The sequence below is a fragment of the Podarcis cretensis genome, assembly GCF_951804945.1.
Source record: "Podarcis cretensis genome assembly, chromosome: 2".
In the NCBI taxonomy this organism is placed as follows: Eukaryota; Metazoa; Chordata; class Lepidosauria; order Squamata; family Lacertidae; genus Podarcis; species Podarcis cretensis.
In genome coordinates, this window is record NC_137171.1 from 105895031 (window position 1) to 105916816 (window position 21786).

The window sequence follows — 21786 nt, forward strand, 5'->3', positions numbered from 1 at the left end:
AAATACCTTTTTCAGCTCATTATATATCATTTCCCAGAAGGCCTTAACCCTAGGGCAAGTCCACCAGAGGTGAAAGAATTTCCTTCAGTTTCCTTGCATTTCCAACACTTGTTATCTGGCAGGTGATATATTTTAGCTAGCTTGACTGGGGTCATGTACCACCTATATATCATTTTCATAATATTTTCTTTCAAGGCATTACATGCCGTAAACTTCATACCGGTAGTCCATAACTTTTCCCAGTCAGCAAACATAATATTATACCCAATATCCTGTGCCCATTTTATCATAGCTGATTTAACCGTTTCATCCAGTGAAAGCATGCCTCTAGTTAAGAACAGTTTCAGGTTAAGAATGGACCTCCGGAACGAATTAAGTTCATAACTAGAGGTACCACTGTATTCACAATCATTGCTGCCTCCAACTGGAGGGCCTTCTCGGTAGTGGCGCCCGCCCTGTGGAAGAAGAGTTGTGATTTGATATCCTGCTTTATCACTACCTGAAGGAGTCTCAAAGTGGCTAACATTCTCCTTCCCCTTCCTCCCCCACAACAAACACTCTGTGAGGTGAGTGGGGCTGAGAGACTTCAAAGAAGTGTGACTAGCCCAAGGTCACCCAGCAGCTGCATGTGGAGGAGCGGAGATTCGAACCCAGTTCACCAGATTACGAGTCTACTGCTCTTAACCACTACACCACACTGGACTTCCCTCCCATCAGATGTCAAGGAAATAAACAACTATCTGACTTTTAGAAGCCATCTGAAGGCAGCCCTGTTTAGGGAAGTTTTTAATCTTTGATGCTTTAACGTGTTCACTTGGGAGCTGCCCAGAGTGGCTGCAGAAACCCAGCCAGATGGGCGGGTATGAATATATTATTATTATTATTACTGTTGTTGTTGTTGTTGTTGTTGTTGTTTGGAGGTGTCGTGGCTAGTAGCCATTGATAGCTTTATCCTTCCCTAATCCTCTTTTGAAGCCATCCAAGTAAGTGGCTATCCCTGCAGGAGGGCATTCCATAGATTAACTATGCTCTGCGTAAAGGGTGTCTGTGTCCTGAATCTTACACCATTCACATTAGATGTCTGCAAGTTCCGGTGCTGTGAAAGAAGGAGAACAACTTTTACAGGCACTGGCCATTTCAGGCACATCTGATGGGTGCGCAACCACACACACATTGCGCTGAACCCGGAAGTGGCCCAACAATGTCACAGAAAAGGGTGGGCCAGGGGGCAGAATAGGGCATTTGCAGGCTTTTTCAATGGTGTTTAAAATACAGTGGTACCTCAGGTTAAGTACTTAATTCGTTCCGGAGGTCCGTTCTTAACCTGAAACTGTTCTTAACCTGAAGCACCACTTTAGCTAATGGGGTCTCCTGCTGCTGCCACGCCGCCAGAGCACGATTTCTGTTCTCATCCTGAAGCAAAGTTCTTAACCTGAGGTAATATTTCTGGGTTAACGGAGTCTGTAACCTGAAGCGTATGTAACCTGAAGCGTATGTAACCCGAGGTACCACTGTATATGCCATTTCACTTAACAGTGTGGTGACTTGGAACGTTATTGGGAGTTGCCTGTGCTTTCATTCTGAGGTGGCCGACGACTGCTCTGCCACCTCCCCTCCCCTCTTCTCCTCACCCCCTTGCTGACTGTAAAATTGTTTGCAGGAGATTGTGGGGCGAGTGAAGCTGGGAAAACAGTGGCATCTGTTAAGACCACCTCCTGAGTTTCTGATAGAGGTGAGCTTTCTTGAATTGAGGGCTTCCGGATTCTCAGCTTAGCCGTCATAACACTGTACTAAGCCCGTTGGCAACGGACGGGACGAAGACAGGCCTCGCTGTGCGAGCGGAAAACCACATTACCGTTTGCGCCTTGGCAAGAGTAAGAGGGCAGTGATGTGGTTTAGTGCTGGGGGGAATTAAGTGCTGTTTGGGCCCTGTAGAGAAAAATAGGATCTGGATTAGATCGACCTTTGGAGTGATCCAGCAGGGCTCTTCTGCTGTTTTGGGGAGGAACACAAAGAGGTTTAAAGACTCTCTCAAGGCAAAGCTTTGAAAATGTAGTATAAACACTGACAACTGGGAAATACTGGCCTGGGAGTACTCCAATTGGAGAACTAAATACGAAACGAAAGGGAGAAACGTGCTAAGAGGAAGGCTTATGTCCCCACTGTGGAAGGACATGTGGATCCAGAATTGGCCTCCACAGTCACTTACAGACTCACTGTTAAAACCGTGTTCATGGAAGACGATCTTACTCGGCTACAAGTGATCGAAAAAGAAGAAGGAGGAGGAGGAGGAGGAGGAGAAGGAGAAGAAGGGAGGAACACACAGCTTTCAAGGGGAAAGGGAGGAAGACCAGACAGGTTACAAAGCAGCAAGGCAATGCAGGATACCCTTTCTGATGCATTTTAAAGACAGATTATTTAAAATCGAGTTTCAAAATCATATTTAAAAAAAAAATAATTAAGGACAGCCAAGTGCTCCTGTTTTGGAATGGTATGATAGCAGAGGAAGGCTCTGCTTCTGGAGATGGCAGGAGGGGGGAATGTATTTCACAACTAATGTTGAATGTATTTTAATCTTTACATAACATTTATATACCTGCAGAGAGAGGAATTTAACCCTCGGCTGTTTTGCATTTAATAAGACGTTTAAATAAATAAATAAATGAGAAACCATGGGATTATGTGCAATCTGAATTATTAAAAAGAATAATAAATATATAACAAACACACCACACCCAGCATGACCGTGTTATTTCGCAACCTGAGACAGAAAATCCCACAAGTGTCACTCCTTGGGAGTAAAATTCAGCAATAATAAATTTAAAATAAAAATCCTTTTGCTGTCCCTTTCATGACCCCTCAAAACTGGCTGCCTGAGGCAGTCACCTTTGTCTAATGTATGGAAGTAAGAGCTGGACCATAAAGAAGGCTGATCGCCGAAGAATTGATGCTTTTGAATTTGGTGCTGGAGGAGACTCTTGAGAGTCCCATGGACTGCAAGAAGATCAAACCTATCCATTCTTAAGGAAATCAGCCCTGAGTGCTCACTGGAAAGACAGATCCTGAAGCTGAGGCTCCAATACTTTGGCCACCTCATGAGAAGAGAAGACTCTCTGGAAAAGACCCTGATGTTGGGAAAGATGGAGGGCACAAGGAGAAGGGGACGACAGAAGACGAGATGGTTGGACAGTGTTCTCGAAGCTACCAGCATGAGTTTGACCAAACTGCGGGAGGCAGTGGAAGACAGGAGTGCCTGGCATGCTCTGGTTCATGGGGTCACAAAGAGTCGGACACGACTAAACGACTAAACAACAACAAGGGACAGTGCTGACCGGCTGTGAGCAGAGATCTAGCTTGGTAGGCATCCTGTTTTGAGATGTATGGCATTGTAGAGACAAAGGTGTGGTGGTTAGAATGTCAGGCTAGGACTCAGGAGACCCAGGTTTGAATCCCTGCTCAGTCATGAAGTTCACTGGGCAACCTGGGACTAGTCACTCATTCTCAACTTAATGTATCATTCTGGATTGTTTGAAGATTACAGTGGAATAGATAATTATAGCTGTCAACTTGAGCTTCTAAGAGAAAGGGTGGGAAATCAATACAATCATAATAAATTCACTTCCCCATTGTTTGCCACTCAAGAGTCATTCACACAGCAAAATAATGTCCTTCTCTCTGTCTCTGTCTCGCAAAGATAAACAGCAACCGAAAATCCTCTTATTTATAGTACTTAGCTCTATAGCTTTCAATTTTTCATTTTCCCAACCTCATCCCATTTGTGCATCATTTTATTATTTGTTCTTTTCAAAGTCTGCACAAAAATTCATATGTAGTTTCATAGAAATTTCTCCCACTACATGCAAGTGTTGTGTGTGATTTTGCCTAAAATATGCATTCGGCGAGGGGTTATTTCGGGGCACATGTGTTTGTTGCAGAACTACACTGCCAAATTTGGACAAGTGTAAATTTCAAAGGGTTAGGTGTGTCTTTGGTTCACACAGGTTGAGGAAGTATAAACTGAGTGAATTTGCTTTAAAGTGCAAAGTAGCTTAATCTTTCCCTCTCCCTACTCTACAGCTGCTATTTTTATCGTTCAATTAGATGTCTTGTTAAATCAAGACCACTGACCCTTTTTTGCTTTCAACAGGTCGGCTCGCGACATTTGACAAGCTTCTGTACATATTTTGTTACGTTGGAACGAAAGGATGAGAGTGACAGGTAAGGAAAGAGGCCCTTTTTCCCCCCCTGAGGCAAGAATGCCTCAGGACATTTTCTTTATATTCTCACATACCTCACCTTGGTGTCAGTTTCTCACCCGTTGTCAGGTACAACATAGCAGAAAGTTCAGCAAGGAAAATGGGGTGGGGGCAGGTAACACCATCCCCGGGGCAGCCCTACAAATGTTGGAAGATTTAGGACAGACCAGCAGACAAAAGAAAGCATCTCTTTACGCAGTGCATAGATAAACTATAGAATCTGCTCCTGCAAGAGGTAGTGATGGTTAACAACTTTCGTGGCTTTAAAGGAGAATTGGACAAATTAGCAGAGATTCCTGCATTACAGAAGGTTAGGCTAGAGTTGGGTCCCTTCCAACTCTAAGCTTCTATGATTCTTCTCGGTCCCGTATACCTGAAGGACACCTCCAAAGTTCTGCCCGGACACTGAGGTCCAGCGCCAAGGGCCTTCTAGCGGTTCCCTCACTGCGGAAAGCCAAGTTACAGGGAACCAGGCAGAGGGCCTTCTCAGTAGTGGCACCCGCCCTGTGGAACGCCCTCCCACCAGATTTCAAAGAGAACAACTACCAGACTTTTAGAAGACATCTGAAGGCAGCCCTGTTTAGGGAAGCTTTTAATGTTTGATGCATTACTGTATTTTAATATTTTGTTGGAAGCCACCCAGAGTGGCTGGAGAAGCCCAGCCAGATGGGCAGGGTATAAATAATAAATTATATTATTATTATTATTATTATTATTACACATAAGAATAACCAGGAAGGCAATGCCATAGTCAAAAGGCAGTAATTTATTTATTTTTAAAGATATTTATTAGAATTTCCAATTTAATACAAAAAACCAACAAAAAACAAAAAACACAAAAATCCAAAAATCCAAAACTTAAAAAACAATTAAAAAAACACATAAAATTTCAATTACTTATTTTCATTTAACTTGTTTCTCAGACCTCCTCACACCTCCCCTTCTTGTATTCCAATTTAGATTATTAATTCAACAAATCCTTATATCCAGACTTAAACATCAATACTTATACATCGTTGCTCATTCTTAAACATTTTTCCTAAAGTCGACCGAAATTTCCCTTCCACGGCTTTCCCAAATTCCATACAAATAGCAAAGCATAATAAAAACAAAGCATGTTATAGTTATGTACCCTTTGGATTCCCAGACTCCACCCACCCCTTTCCCGGTTACAGTCCCCAACAAATGTTCATCAGTCTAATATACTGTTTAACCTGGAGATCTCACATCCGAGGCTCTTAAATCTCTTTCAATTCCTCTCTGCCGGCCTTTTTGATAGTCCTTAATGTTAGACCCCAAATCTCGGAGAGGTTCCGGCCCAACAGGATCCATATTTTTTCCAGCCAGCCCTCCATACTTAAAGGTAAAGCCTATGGGGTACTCCAAATCTTGTTTCATACTCCTTTCAAGTCCAAGTGAGTCAAGAGGCAGTAATGCTTCCAAGCATCAGTTGCTGGAAACCACAAGAGGGAGGAGTGCTCTTGTATTAGGCTCTGAAACACCATCACAAAACCAGTTGCTGGGACTCACAAGCAGGGAAAACACTGTTCCACTCATGGCTTGCTTGCACTCTTTCCATGGCCCACTTTGGTTGGCTACTTTGAGAATAAGATGCTGGACTAGACAGGCATTTAGCCTGATCCAGGAGAATTCTTATTATGTTCTTATTATGTTGAAAGCCAGCTACATCTAGCCGTGGGGACATGCGCAAATGGCCAGGAACAAAAGCAAAACCCGCCACCCTCTAGGAAATGCAGCCTTTATAGCCAAGTCACCATTTTGTTCTCCAAAGAGATCAGCGCTCCATCCATTACTACAAACTTCAAATCTCCATCAAACCATCGTCTGGGCGTTGTGGTGGATCTAAATGCCCGTTATGCATAGCGTTTAGTTTTTATATTATGTTGGAAGCCCAGAGTGCTTGGGCAACCCAGTCACATGGGTGGGGAATAAATTATTATTATTATTATTAATAATAATAATGCACTTGTGGACAAAGTATCACTTCTTTTTTGAAAAAAGATACGATTTTCAATTTTATACATTTCAATCATTTTACAATCTTTTTAAGATTTCAAAACTCGGCTTCCTTCCCCCTCTTTCTGCGGTTCCATAAATTTATTTTTCTAATATATTTTCTCCATATTCCAAATTAACTTAACTTAATCATTTCTTCATCTTTAGATGTATACACTTATAAACCTGCAGGTTATTACAGTAATCCTGCCAATGTTCTTATCTGTTTACAATTTGTTTGTAAATACCGAACAAACCATTTCTATTCTTCTGTTTTATTTTATTTTTTAAAAAATGTTATCTTGATTTCTTATTTTTCTGCTAAGTTTCGCCATTTCTGTGTATTCCTAAAGTTTTTGTATCCATTCCTTCTTTCGCTGGGATTTCTTCTTCTTTCCATTTTTGACCAAATAACATTCTTGCCTCTGTAGCTGCAGATGAAGTGTGACTTCTTGCCTAGTTAGGGAGAGTGCCCTTTACGATTTCACAATGGGCAAATATAAATCCTTCGTTAAATCAAACCTCCTCAAGAGGAATGTGCTCCAGCAAGCTCTTCATGGTGAGTGGTGGCTCCTTGATTTAGTTCATTGTCTCGACTTCTGAGACCCACCCAGAGAGTGGGAACTAGCTGGTCCAGTAGGTGATGCCTTCTGAATGACTACCATCTTATGAAGACTTGCACTGTCATCCAGCTTTTAAAGCTGGACTGATTTGCAGACTTGGGATTGGGCTCTTTGCTTGTTTGCTCAGGAACGCGCCCGGCCTCAGCCTTCTGCCTTGCCGCCGGCAGTCTGTACACCTGCTCTGCTCCTACCTTTCACCTGACCCCCCCCCCCGTCTCCCTTCTGACTCAGGTTTGCTGAGAATCTTGGCTGTGCTGTTCACCTTGGCAACAACTTGGCTTTTTGTCAACACCTATTTCAACCACACTGGCATGAAATCCATCAGCCTGAGGAGCTGGCTGGGTGAGTAAGTTGTGATTGTAACCAGAGAACTTTTCCCCCCTCTCTCCTCCCGCTGAGCTTTCCCTCTTTTACACCTGAGAGAGCAGCCAGAGGGCAAGGATCTCTCTTGAAGCTTCCCACACACCCCAAATTGAAAGCAGTCCCAAGATCCTCACCTGATAGCGCCGTGGGGTTGCCAGGTCATAACCTGAAGGATGCACTTATGTTGTCTCCTTTGACAGCCACAAAGCAGAATTCAGGTGGGATTTTTGTCTTTGGGGCATCACCACTTCCCAGCAGCCCCAGCCAGAGTACTGGGTTGGTGGAAGCTGTCTGTTATGTACTGAGCTGAATAGGATCCAAAATGCAGCAGTCTGATTGGTCCTAGAACAATAGGATTCAGAATGCAGCAGTCTGATTGGTCCTAGAACAATAGGATTCAGAATGCAGCAGTCTGATTGGTCCACAGGAGCCACCCAATCCAGCTCCAGGTGGAAGTGAATCCGCAACCTGATTGGCCTACAGGAGAATCCCAGAATTAGCCAATCACATGGGGCCCATTGTGTAAATAATGTATATAAAAGCAGACATTCTGGGGGAACTTCCATTCCTCCTAACCACTATGAGCTGAATAAAGAGCATGAAATCCACTCTCGACTCCGAGTATACTTCCCTGTCCTACACAAAGCAGGCTTGTTCATGAGGCAAGGCTGGGGCAGCTGCCGTTTCTGCTGAGCTCTTGGGAGCTCTCACTGAAATCTCACAAGATCTCACGCACTCTGCGAGATCTCGCCAGAACCCGCTGTCGTCCTCATTGCTTTTGCAAGCGCCACCATACGACCCCGGTAAGGGGGATGGCAGTGGGACAGCACCTTCCCATCTCACCTCAGGTGGTGAAACGGGATGCGCCACCCTGGGCCTACCAGGTCCCAGCTAAAATGAATGGGGCCGGTTGTGGCTGTTCCCCTGGTCCCATTCATTTCAGTGTGTCTTCAATAAGATAATTCCCCAGAGGATTGTGTGTAAGGGCTGAGAACAGACAAGGGGGACATTTGAGCCTCCGGATATTACTGAACTACACTTCCCATCATCCCTGGCCGTTGGCCATGCTTGCTGAGGCTGATGGGAGTTGTAGTTCAGAACACCTTGAGGGCCAAAATTTCCCCACACCTGGCCTAGAAGAAGGCTAAGCCAGCAACGGCAAACATTATTGTGCCAAATTCATGATGAGTACACTTGAGTGTTCAAGGAAACCAGCACGGAAGACTTGGGGGGGGGAGGCTTTTCTTTCCTTGTCACACATTTGTTTCTACCTTGTATAAATATCTGCATGAAACAACCAAGACTTTTCCTTCTGCTTTTGTTTCCTTGCCATCTCTGCAGGTAGTGGAGTGAAGCCAACCAGTGAGTACACTGCCTTTGTGTTCAACTCCGTTGTATAACCTGATATTTATTAACAGTTCTATGGAACTCAGGGTGAAGGATGGATATATACAACTGTCTCAAGACTATGTACAGAAGAGTACATAACCATATAGATGTCAGCTTCATGCGGATGCCTAGCTGGACATTGAGGACTTACATTAATTTACGTATATGTTTAACTTCAGATGCATTCGCTCATAGTTACTCTGTCTGCAATGTGAACTAATGGTGTTTTCCACCTGACTATTAGTATTCTTCCTTTTTATTTGTTTCTAATAATCCCCTCACCCCTTCCTTTCCTCTGCTAAATATGCACATAAAAAATGGCTTTTTAAAAAAATAATGATATTAGTGCTGTGATGCAAACTGCAGGTTGGATTTTCTTTTTCCTTGTCAGAAAAGCACATTGTCCGGCATAAATGCGGCAACCAAAGACCCTGCCCCAGCCATAGTTTCGCCTTCAGAATCACTAGCGGCGCAGCCAATGTGGTCGGACCTTCCATGTGCTTCGACAATGTTAAGTAAGTTCTGTGCAAAGGTGCAGCACGTTACGCACCACCATGTGTCCATGTTTCATGAAGTAGCCTGTGCTGGCCTGGGTGGCTTTAAAAGAGGGTGGGGCAAATTCATGGAAGAGAAGGCTGCCTTCTGCCCTCACCGTGAGAGGCAGCATGCCAGTCTGAATGCCAGTTAATGGGAATCCCAGGTGGTTTTTTTTAATGGGCACCAGACACTGTGAGAACAGGATACTGAGCCAGATGGGCCTTTGGCCTGACCTCAGGTTGCCATACGCCCAGAATTTCCTGGGCATAGCCGGAATACAAGAGAGAGCCAGTGTGGTGTAGTGGTTAGGAGCAGTAGACTCGTAATCTGGTGAACGGGGTTCACGTCTCCACTCCTCCACATGCAGCTGCTGGGTGACCTTGGGCCAGTCATACTTCTCTGAAGTCTCTCAGCCCCACTCACCTCACAGAGTGTTTGTTTTGGGGGAGGAAAGGAAAGGAGAATGTTAGCCGCTTTGAGACTCCTTAGGGTAGTGATAAAGCGGGATATCAAATCCAAACTCTTCTTCCTCTTCTTCTTAAGCTCAACAACATTGCCACACACACACACACACACTTTTGTCTCCGCATTTTCACTTTTTGAAACATGGCAAACCTACCTGACCCAGCAGAGCTTTTCTTCCAGTAATAAGATTTTTATTAAAGTTTCCCATACTGCAAAAAGATAAGAGCTACAAAAAATACAGGTAGAACAAACAGAAGGTGGAGTCCTCTCTTAAGGGTAGTGCTCATGCCTTGCCACCCACAGAAGGGAGGAGCTCACCTGGGATATTTCCTTTCTCCTCCCAGCCTCTCACCCTGGCTGACTGACATTTCCCCGCCTCCCACCCAGGGCTCTCCATCAACCATCTACTGCCCCCTTGAGTATACAACCCAGCAGAACTTTCTGTATAGCCCTATATGCCTAATTCCCCCTCCCTTTCTCCCTCTTCTTCTTCTTTTACAGGGTGTTAAGCAGCATAAAAAATAACGTTGGTCGGGGTTTAAACATTGCGCTTGTCAATGGTGAGTTGTTGTTCTTTTAGGGGTCAACCTTTCACGCATTCGCCCCCTGTTCTTTGGGTTCCTTTTTAATGTTTCTTTTTGCAGTGACTGCCTGCACGAAGGTCACATCCGCACCGTGCATCTAAAGTGCTCTTATACCACTTTAACAGTTCCAGCTTCCCCCCATGGAATCCTGGGAATTGTAGTTTGTTAAGGGTGCTGGGATATGCAGCTCTGTGAGGCGGGTCACCTAACAATTTCCAGCACCCTTAACAAACGACCCTTCCCAGGGTTCTTTGGGGGGAAACCAGGACTGTTAAAGTTGCAGAAGAGTGCTTCAACGTCCTGGTGTCATTGTGACCTGACACTTCCTACTGTATCAGGATACAGTATCTCTCTGGGATACCTGTTAACTTCAGAAGTGGAAATCGTAGTTTTGCAGGGAGAGGAGTGGTAGAGATCTTTAACAGAGGATGCAAAGCACATTCAGATCCTACAGACTGGACCTGTTTAGCAATGGCACACAGCACTGTCCTTGTAGGGCTGTACCACCTCTCAAACCATTGCCTGCTTGAATGTGCCTCCACATCAGAGCCACCATGTAGCTGGAAACCATTTCTTGACATTGGCTCTCTTAGAGCGTCATAAGAGGACCAAGTCCGTTTCCTGTCTGCAAAAAGCAGCAGGTTCTAACCCTTTAGGTGTCCCCATCCTGGCTCTGCCGGATTCCAACTCCCGTTGGTCCCAACCAGCACAGCCAACAATCAGGGATGATGGGAGTTTCAGTCCGGTGTTATCTAAAGGGCCACTGTCACTTTATTCCTCCTGTAGAGCAAGGGTGTTTACTAATGACTGGTCATCCACCAACTGTGGCGGTCCAGGCTTAATTAGGAAACAGGGCATTTCCCAGGGATTCAGCCCATCTAAAAGGCATGCCTTCTGCAGTGGCATAGTGTGGCAGGGACCAGGAGGGGCAGGGGCCCCGGGCATAAAATTCTGAGGGGGTGCAACTCGGCTCCCTCTCCCCACAGGCTCCGGCTTCTGCCCTGGCCCAGCGAAGGCGGCAGAGCAGCACAGGCCCACGATGAGTGGGCCCAGACAGAGGGAGGTAGGCAATGCCTAACTCCAGTGTAGCCCGGCCCACTGCTCCTCTCAGTAGGTAATGGGGGGATTTTAAGGGCCACAGTGGCTGGCTGGGCTCCCCCCTGTGTGGACAGGCAACACAGCACGGCCCTGCTTGGCTCCGGGGGAGGGGGCACTGCGGCAGCGGCTTGCCTGCCACGGGTGCTGACAACCCACGCTATGCCACTGGCTTTCTGATATGGAAACCCTGTCCTCTAGCCCAAAGCATGCCAATATTATTATTTTTAATGACATTTTGCATATTTTCAGAAGAACCCTCCTTTACACTTTTTTTTTTTTTTTTTTTTGAGGGGAGGGGTAGAACACATATTTTAAAAGCTGAATATATTGAATGTTACTTTAGCTTGATCTGCAGGCACATGCAGTAGGGGAAAGTCCGAAACTGTACCTGGGGATCTCTGCAGCCTCAGATGCCAGACAGTTGACTGATGCTGGGATAGGGTGGGGTTTGGTATCCAGAAGGTGAACAATGTTTTTGGTGTCTGGCGGCTCAGTGCGAAACCGGTTTTCAAGAAGCTCCAGTCTAGCCAACTCTTCTTGTTTGCAGTTCTCAGTTCCTGGAGCAATAAAATAAACCAGTCCAAACTATTTCATTGTCCCTTCTCACTCTGGAGCGAATGGTGTGCGTTCCATCCGGGTGGTCCACAATGACGCTCCACTCCACACACCCTTTCCAATCTAGGCTGATGTGGAAGTCGAGCGTTGGAACACAGATGGAAGCATGCCTCTCCTTTATTCTGCAGTAAAACTGAGCCGATCCCTTCTTCTCATAAAATTTAAAGATAAGTGCTTTGACCTTGAGAAAATGGCATGGCATCTGGCAGGCGCAATGGGAAGTGGGCACCATTCAGGTCTGAAGGAAAACGTGTTCGGTGAGCTGCAGCTAACACAAACACCCTTCTGTGTGTGACTTAGCATTGTGTACTTTGCACAAAGGAAGCAGCAGGCAGGCCGCGAGAGGCAACTGCAAATGCTGTTAATGTAAAGGGGAATGTTTTTTAGACCATCGTTTTTGGACCTTGGGTTGCCCTGGTTTATAATGACTTCTTTCCTGTTCATCCATTTACAGTGGTACCTCTGGTTAAGTACTTAATTCGTTCCGGAGGTCCGTTCTTAACCTGAAACTGTTCTTAACCTGAGGTACCACTTTAACTAATGGGGCCTCCCACAGCTGCCGCACCGCCGGAGCACGATTTCTGTTCTCATCCTGAAGCAAAGTTCTTAACCTGAGGTAATATTTCTGGGTGAGCGGAGTCTGTAACCTGAAGCGTCTGTAACCTGAAGCGTCTGTAACCCAGGGTACCACTGTACTGAGTCTCAGTAGACAGCTCCCCTTGAACCTGGTTAACAATGGCTGCTTCTGGGAAGTCAAGAACCCCTGGCGCAGTCCTCCTGCTGAGGGGATAGAGCAGGGGAACTCTGCCCTTCCCTGTGGGCCAGATCCTTATTGTATTTATTTATTCGACAAAACATGTCTACTGCCTGATGGTGTTGGTGGGGAGCCCTCTCATTGGTTTACAACAATATAAAATAAAACATGGGGAAATGACCAATGAAAGTCCAGTTTAAAAACAGGTATTTAAAGCGTTCAAAAGATGGTTAAAACCAACGGTCGCTAAAAAGAAATAAAACACATATCACTTGCCCAAACAAAAATGTTTTAAGCAGGCACCAGAAAGAATACAGCAATGGCACTTGCCTGAGGTCCACAGGCAGGGAGTTATAAAGTGTGGGTGATGCGCACTCAGAGATGGATTTCTTACAAATACAGAAGGGGCATTAGGTGATGTGTTTAACGGTACCGGATCTGCAGATCGAAGTGGTCAAGCAGGTATATACTATCCTGCATCCTGCAGGCCCTTTGGCAACCTTGAGAGGTGGGTGGCGCAACCCATCTGTCAATCACCGGACTGGTGGATTCCCTCGCCCACATGTCAAAATTCATTGCGCAACACTTTCCAGGCACTTGAGAACCGCAGCGTGAGAGGCTTTCCTGCTCCTGGAGCACCAAGCAGTTTGCACTGAAGGTAAAGGTAAAGGTAAAGGGACCCCTGACCATTAGGTCCAGTCCTGACCAACTGTGGGGTTGTGACTTTCATCTCACTTTATTGGCTGAGAGGGCCGGCATACAGCTTCTGTATCATGTGGCCAGCATGACTAAGCTGCTTCTGGCAAACCAGAGCAGTGCACGGAAACACTGTTTACCTTCCTGCCAGAGTGGTACCTATTTATCTACTTGCACTTTGACATGCTTTCGAACTGCTAGGTTGGCAGGAGCAGGGACCGAGCAACTCACCCCATCGTGGTTGGGGTGACCGAGGAGCTCACCCCATCGCGGAGATTCAAACCGCCAACCTTCTGATCAGCATGTCCTAGGCTCTGTGCTTTAACCCACAGCGCCACCCGAAACCGTTGCTAAAATGGTGGGGAGACTTGCAGGACGTCAAGCTCCTGACTATTCCTTCATAGTCATATTTGTACCTGCCCCAGGCCTGAACCCCACATACGATATCAGTTCAGGGGTGGGTAGGTATGATTTAGGGGGAAAGGCCTGGTGGGCCAAATAGGGAGGCCTGGTGGGCCAAGCTGCCTAGCTCAGTTGGGTACAGCATGGTCTGATTGCGCCAAGGTCATGAGTTTGATCCACATACAGACCCCCTGCATTGCCCGGGGTTGGATTAGATTGCTCTTGGAGTCCCTTCAAACTGTGTGCTTCTATGATTCTATTATTCTAAGTCTGGCCGTGGGCCAGAGGTTTCCCCAACCCTGTTATAGAGGCTAACAGGAGAGTCATCTCATGCATGAGTTTCATTTATTTATTGATATGCAGCATTGATGATGGTGGTGGTGGTGATTAATTGAATTTACTGGTATATACCGCCCTATACTCGCAGGTCTGACGGTGGATCATAGAATATAATACCACAAAGTACATGATCAAAATAAAAAACAACAACCCAATAACTCCCCCCTAAACACATTTTGGCGGGACGCGGGTGGCGCTGTGGGTTAAACCACAGAGCCTAGGACTTGCCGATCAGAAGGTTGGCGGTTCAAATCCCCGCAACAGGGTGAGCTCCTGTTGCTCGGTCCCAGATCCTGCCAACCTAGCAGTTCGAAAGCACGTCAAAGTGCAAGTAGATAAATAGGTACCGCTCCAGCATGAAGCTAAACAGCGTTTCCATGTGCTGCTCTGGTTCGCCAGAAGCAGCTTAGTCATGCTGGCCACATGACCTAGAAGCTGTATGCCAGCTCCATCGGCCAGTAAAGCGAGATGAGTGCCGCAACCCCAGAGTCAGTCATGACATAACCTAATGGTCAGGGGTCCCTTTACCTTTTACTAAACACATTTTAGAAGGGCATGGGATGTCAATCAAATCAACCAAAGGCCTGGTTGAAGAGGAATGTTTTTGCCTGGCGCCTAAAGGTATATAATGAAGGTGCCAGGTGAACTTCCCTGGGGAGAGCATTCCACAGACACAGGGAGCCACTGCAGAGAAGGCCCATTCTTGTGCTGCCACTCTCTGGACCTCTCAAGGAGGAGGCACACGAATGAGGGCCTCAGAAGACAATCTCAGGGTCCAGGTAGGTTCATATGGAAAGAGGTGGTCCTTGAGATATTGCGGTCCTGAGCCATTTAATGCATTATAGGTCAACAAGTCCTCTTGACAGTTTAATAAAGCAACACAACAGTGTGTCAATATCGCATCAAACAAATAGTATATTAAAGCCATGCAACAAAAGCAACAAAGACAAAACACCAAGTAGTCAGTCTAAGAAAGGTCAAAGCCTCCTGTCAAGCAGCCAGTAAACTTAAAAAATAAAACACTACTTGCTCTTGAAGATTGGAATGGAGACAGAAGGTCCTTTGTTTGGTGCTTTGAGGTTGCAAAATAGCCTGTATCACAGGGAACAGGGGAGGATGAGAGCACAGTAAAGCAGTGTCTTTGAAGACTGCCACACTGACATTGGCTGCGTGCAAACCGTGCATTTAAAACACACAGCGTCCCCCAAAGAATCCTGGGAGCACTTCGTTTACCCAGAGCTACGGTTCCCAGCACTCTTAGCAAACCATTGTTTCCTGGATTCTTTGGGCGAAGCCGCGACTGCCGAAGTGGTAAAGTGAACGTTAAGAGGAACGTCTAATGCTAAGAGCAGTTCAAACAGTGGTGCGTGTTACTTGAGCAGTGGGGGCTCTGAGCTGTCGAGGTCAGAAGAGGCTCACCTGGTGGAGCATAAGAAGCAGTGAGGCCAATGCAGGGTAGTTCCACTGGTAGACGTTCTGGATTGCCTCAGCCAGTGCATCTTCATTGTACAGATTTCTCTGCCTCCTCACCCCTCTCCTTTCTGGTAAACAGTAGTGATACACCTGCCAGGAAGCTAGTGTTAGGGCTCCATTCTGTCAGGTGAGCCGCTTCTGAGTTCAAGATGTGGAAGTCTTCCATCGGAGACTGGACAGCCGTCCGCTGGCGATGCTCTAGTTCAGCCTTTCCCAACCTTGGGTCCCCAGATGTTGTTGGACTACAACTCCCATCAGCCCTAGCTAGAGGGGCCAAAGGCCAAGGATGATGTAGTCCAACATCAATGTGAGACCCACGGTGGCTGTAGCTTTCTTGCATCAAGAAGCAGGTTGGATTAGATGTTTTCTGCATACTAGGATAATCCAGATTAAAAGCTTGTGTTTCAGAAATCTCTCCCTTTTTTTAAGTGCAATAGTTAATTGAAACCAGGGAACATTTTATTATTTATCCCACTGCTCTAATATATCTGAAGAACAACGTGGCTGTATATAAGCATGCTACCTTCAAAGCTGTTTTTTCCATTCCAATATCTAGGAAGCAGTGGACAGCTTCTCAAGACGGCTGCCTTTGACATGTATTCTGGAGGTAGGTCAACCACAGAGCGCCAACCACAGAGTTGACTATATTGACTGGAGAGTGCCAACCGGCAGAAAGAATGGACCAGCTTTGAGTGGCAACACGTGGGTGGAAGAACTGAAGGAAAGAATTTGTGTCTTTCTCATAGGAAAAGGGAATAAATTAGGTTCCGTTTGCGTTCAGAGGTGAAGTTTCCTCGTTTGCACTTTTTGGAATAATATGCTCAACGAAACACAGCCGTTCTTCCAAATTTGCACTGCTGAGGATTCTGCACTGTGGTCCTTCAGCCAAGCAATGTGCAGTGCACGTATGCTAGGGTGTAAAGAGCAGGTGCTCGTGAAAATAACATTAAAAAAAATGTGTATATTGACTGATGAATCCATGGAAGCAAAACCTAGCCTTCTCTGTACTGAAACTACCAAACTTAAAGACACCTGGGTCCCACTGGAACATGGCATTCCTGGCCAACTTGAGGCCTTTATATCTGTTCCCATCATGCAGAGAGGATTCTTTAAGATGGAGATACAGTGGTACCTCAGGTTAAGAACTTAATTCATTCTGGAGGTCCGTTCTTAACCTGAAACTGTTCTTAACCTGAAGCACCACTTTAGCTAATGGGGCCTCCCGCTGCTGCCATGCCACCGCTGCACGATTTCTGTTCTCATCCTGAGGTAAAGTTCTTAACCTGAGGTTCTATTTCTGGGTTAGTGGAGTCTGTAACCTGAAGCGTCTGTAACCCGAGGTACCACTGTACTGTTTTTCAGGTTTTATTTTCCTTTCAGGTAGCTGATGTGTCCCAAAGCATAGCATAAGGACCTTTTTTTGCATGACATATGGTATATAACACACACACACACATATATAGTTAAAGTTTGGGAGGCAGCATGGTATAGTGGTTAGAATGTAGGATTAGGACTGAGGAGACACAAGTTCGTATCTCCACTCAGCCATGAAACTCATTGGGTTCTCTTGGGCTAATCGCAGGTCTCTCGCCCCAACTTACCATACAGGGTTGTTCGGATCATTAAATGGGGCAGCAAGGAAAACCATGGAGCACAGCTTGAGCTCCTTGGGCGTAATGTGGGGTATAAATGTAATGATAATGATTCTATGTGGGACTTCCTTTTCTTTAAGAACCTCTGAAAAATAGTGTTCTCTCTTTCTTAATCTGCAGTAGGTTCTAGAGTGTGTGTGTGTGTGTGTGTGTGTGTACTGAATCACCTCAGAAAGCACCATATATATGTGCAGTCCTTGTTGGTGTTACCTATTCAATGTTGTCTCCTTGTTCTGCATGTATCTTGAGAGACCACTAGATGGCAGGAAAAGAAATGAGCAAGCCTCACAATTTCTTTTCAATTTCCCTGTTAGATGTCAAGCATCTCTTGGATTTCCTGAAAGCAATTAGCGCAGGTACCATCGTGCTCGTAGCTTCCTATGATGACCCAGCAACAAAGTGAGTGAACCACTGATGTGTGTGGCTTGGATTTCTGGGGTCTTTGGTATATAACTTGCTATACTGCCAGCCGAACTCTTCAATTGGGAGATCCTGGTTTCCAAATCTCCCTGCACATCCATTCGATGGCCTCAGAAAATCACTGGCCTGTTACTCTTCATCTTACCTGGATCAGTCATTTTGCTGCTGCTTCCCCCCCCCCCCATTCTTATTTTGTCCAAAAAAAGAGTCTTAGGTGTTTTAAGCTTTGTACACCTCTTTGGATAGGGACGCGGGTGGCGCTATGGGTTAAACCACAGAGCCTAGGACTTGCCCATCAGAAGGTCGGCGGTTCGAATCCCCATGACGGGGTGAGCTCCCGTTGCTCAGTCCCTGCTCCTGCCAACCTAGCAGTTCAAAAGCACATCCAAGTGCAAGTAGATAAATAGGTACCGCTCTGGCGGGAAGATACCGGCGTTTCCGTGCGCTGCTCTGGTTCTCCAGAAGCGGCTTAGTCATGCTGGCCACATGACCCGGAAGCTGTACGCCGGCTCCCTTGGCCAATAAAGCGAGATGAGCGCCACAACCCCAGAGTCGGTCACGACTGGACCTAATGGTCAGGGGTCCCTTTACCTTTACCTTTACACCTCTTTGGAATTTTAAAGGGAATGCAAGGTATAACAAATGAAAAAATATTCCCCGTCTCTCCAGGCTGAACGATGAAGCACGGAAGTTGTTTGCTGAACTGGGAAGCAGCCACGCTAACAAGCTGGGGTTTCGAGACAGCTGGGTGTTTCTTGGAGGGAAGGGACTCAAAAACAAAAGCCCCTTTGAGCAGGTACCTTCTTGTGAACAGCAGCTGCAATCCCAATAGGCACCTGTGATTATACTGCTTATATATTTATCTTTTAGGGATTGGTTTATTAAGCAGACGTTTGTGAACCTTCCTTCTCTCACGACAATCCTGCTCCTTTGCAAGTGGCTTCTCTGCAGGGAAGCAACCTGCATCGTACAGGAAGCAAGCTCCTTCCTTCTCCTGATGGTCATGTGTTTCCCCATAGGATGCCTGCCTCCAAAAATGCCCCATTTGGCTCTGGCCTCGGCCTAATCCCACTGCACAGCCCTAATTAGTACACTTGTCCCTAAGTAATAGATGCACAACTATGAGATGAGCTTCCTCATACAGTGGTACCTTGGTTCTCAAACTTGGTTCTCAAACTTAATCCGTTCCGGAAGTCCGTTCCAAAACCAAAGCATTCCAAAACCAAGGCGTGCTTTCCCATAGAAGGTAATGCAAAACGGATTAATCCATTCCAGACTTTTAAAAACAACCCCCAAAACAGCCATTTAACATGATTTTTACTATCTAACGAGACCATTGATCCATAAAATGAAAGCAATAAACCATGTACTGCAGTGAAACAATCAATCAATCAGTAGCTGAACCGGGTTCTTCCACACAGTCACAAAAACAAAACAGAAAGAGCCGCAAAATACAAAAATGCAAAATAAATAGCAAAAACAGACAGCGTAACACTCAAATCGGAAGCGTAACACTCAAAACGGAGCACATTCGGCTTCCGAAAAAAGATCGCAAACCACAACATTTACTTCCGGGTTTGCAGTGTTTGGGTACCAAGTTGTTTGAGTACCAAGGCATTTGAGAACCAAGGTACCACTGCAGTGTTCATTATAACCTCCTGCACATCCACTGCACCAATCTGAACATGTGCTATTTGCGGAGCAGATTGGGTCAGCAGCTGCTCAAGAGAAAACCTAGTGAGAGAGATGTGGCCATTTGGCACCTTCTCATTGATGCCCCTCTGAGGTGCTGCATTTTGGACAGGTAGTATGGAAGCCATTTATTCTGAAGCAGAGGGTTGTTCAACCATCCTCCTTCATATTCCACACACTCAAATGGGCAAATCATTCTGCATGTACACATTCTGCTAATAATGCAAGTATTTAGTCTTGATTCCTGTTCTGCCATATGTCATCCTCACCATATCCTGGCACGGTTAAAAACTGTTCTAGGATACGGTGAGTAGGGATAGGGCAGAAATTTGATTTTGTTTGCATTTTTATGAGAAACTAACTAATTTGCACTTCTCGAACCTATATGTAAACTGAATCACAGCTATCCTTCAAAATTTGCCCTTCTCCGAATTTTGCATTACAGCTCTCCATTAAAAGAAAAAAGAAAAAGCCTACAGAAATGCATTTATTTCAGGGAAAGGGTGCATAAAAATGTTTGTGAAAATAACATACAAAGATGCGTCATGTTCTGGGCAATCATATATATATATATTGAGACTACATACCAAAAAATGTGTTTATTAAGAGAAATTAGCACTAAATGCTGGTGAAATTTCATGAGGATTTCTTTTAAATCATAATAATCATCACAAATTGATGCAGAAATGTGAAGGGCTGAATTTAAGTTTGGAGAAACAAGAAACTGAGAGGAAACCCAGACTGGCTGATTTGCCTATACTTAGTCACAAGTCAACTTGTGATGCAAGGAAAAATATAGTGGACATGAAGGACGGAGCCTACAGGGAGAATGGTGGCCAAATGCTACTCCCTTTCTCTTAAGTTAGGGTGGAAATTATAGGGATATGGATTTTGGCAATACATTAGGATAAGCTTCCTTGACAGTATGAACACTTGGGCAGTTGGGCAGACTGCCTCAGGCGGTAGTTTGGAGCAGGATGGGGAGGATGGGGCTGGGTCACTGCAAGTGACAGTCGAGAGCCTACACAACTTTGCACCTCTCTTTGGCAGGTTCTATTTCCCATATTCCTAGATTGCACAAACAGGAACTTGGAAGTGCCCTGAAAGGGTTGGAAGGGGGAGGACTTACTTGCATGCAGAAAGTCCCAGGTTTAACCCTCAACATCTCCAGTTAAAGGATCTTTTTGGGAAGCAGGAACGGGGTAGACCTGCTCTGCCAGTGAGAATAGAATCGAAATACAGTGGTACCTTGGTTTAAGAACAGCTTAGTTTATGACTTGGATTAAGAACGCTGCAAACCCGGAAGTAGGTATTTTGGTTTGTGAACTTTGCCTTGGAATAAGAACATGTTCCGCTTCCTGTTGAGTGTGTTCCATTTGTAAATCGAGTCCCCCGCTGCTATGGGAAAGCACGCCTTGGTTTAAGAACGCTTTGGTTTAAGAACAGACTTCCGGAACGGATTAAGTTCGTAAACCCAAGGTACCACTGTACAGAGGTTGAGGGACCAATGGTTCGATTCAGTATAAGGCATAGCCATATGTACAGCTCTCCAGCAGTTGACAATCATATGCAAAAAGCGTAAAGGGGAATTCTTATGCACCAAGCTCATTGCATATAGTTGACGGTCTCTCTCCATTTTACTTTCCACAGCACCTAAAAAATGATAAGGAGACAAACAAGTATGATGGCTGGCCTGAGCTTCTGGAAATGGAGGGCTGTGTACCTAAGAAGATGGAATGACAATGAGCTAAATTCAGAACAGCTACAGGTGGCCCCCAGCTGACAGACTTTTCACTTTGCCTCAGATATGGTGGAACCAATTCGAACAGACTCAACCCTCTGCCCTGTAGGGTTTTGAACACAGAGTGCTCTCTATTTCAGCACAGGGCCAGCAGGATTTCAGTGCACTGTTGTGTTGTACTGTATTAATAATAGATTCTACAGAGGTGAAGAATCTGAAAGGTATTCAGCAATCAGTTTATGTAATGCCTTTGGAATCAGGTGGGAAGCCAGGACCCTCAAACAGCAATAGCAAACAGCTTGAGAAGAGTTGTTTGAACTGAAGACACATATAATATTTACACACAAGTATGTATATTTATAGAGAGAGAGTCCTCTGCACTGTGGATATGCTGTGAGGCCTGTTTTGATATTAAGTTCTACCTCTAGAGTGAAAATCCTGGCAAAGTTGTTGAGTTTTTTTATTGGGGGGGTGCAGCTGTTGAACTTTTTTGGGGGGGACATCTCCCCCCAAAAAATAAAGTTTTGGGGCTTTTTTGGATTTTTAATGCATTGAAAAAAGAACCACCCTACTTGCCATACATCCGGCTTTCCCCAGACGTTTTGCAAATTCAAAACTTGGACATATTTCAGCCCTAACTACCTCTACCATTGCAGCAAATCAAAAGTTGG

General features: G+C 45.4%; 1 protein-coding gene across 1 annotated transcript in view; it reads left to right on the forward strand.

The window, feature by feature from the left end:
• Positions 1-21581, forward strand: part of FAM3D (FAM3 metabolism regulating signaling molecule D) — a 42515-nt gene extending 20934 nt beyond the window's left edge. The window contains exons 4-12 of the mRNA XM_079964106.1: positions 4148-4218; positions 7127-7237; positions 8600-8620; positions 9039-9162; positions 10151-10209; positions 16167-16217; positions 17577-17661; positions 18352-18478; positions 21025-21581. Coding sequence (XP_079820232.1) covers positions 4206-4218; positions 7127-7237; positions 8600-8620; positions 9039-9162; positions 10151-10209; positions 16167-16217; positions 17577-17661; positions 18352-18478; positions 21025-21114 — 681 coding nt within the window. The 5' untranslated portion in view covers positions 4148-4205 and the 3' untranslated portion in view covers positions 21115-21581. The remainder of the gene's footprint in view (positions 1-4147; positions 4219-7126; positions 7238-8599; positions 8621-9038; positions 9163-10150; positions 10210-16166; positions 16218-17576; positions 17662-18351; positions 18479-21024) is intronic.
• The last annotated feature ends 205 nt before the right edge of the window (positions 21582-21786 follow it).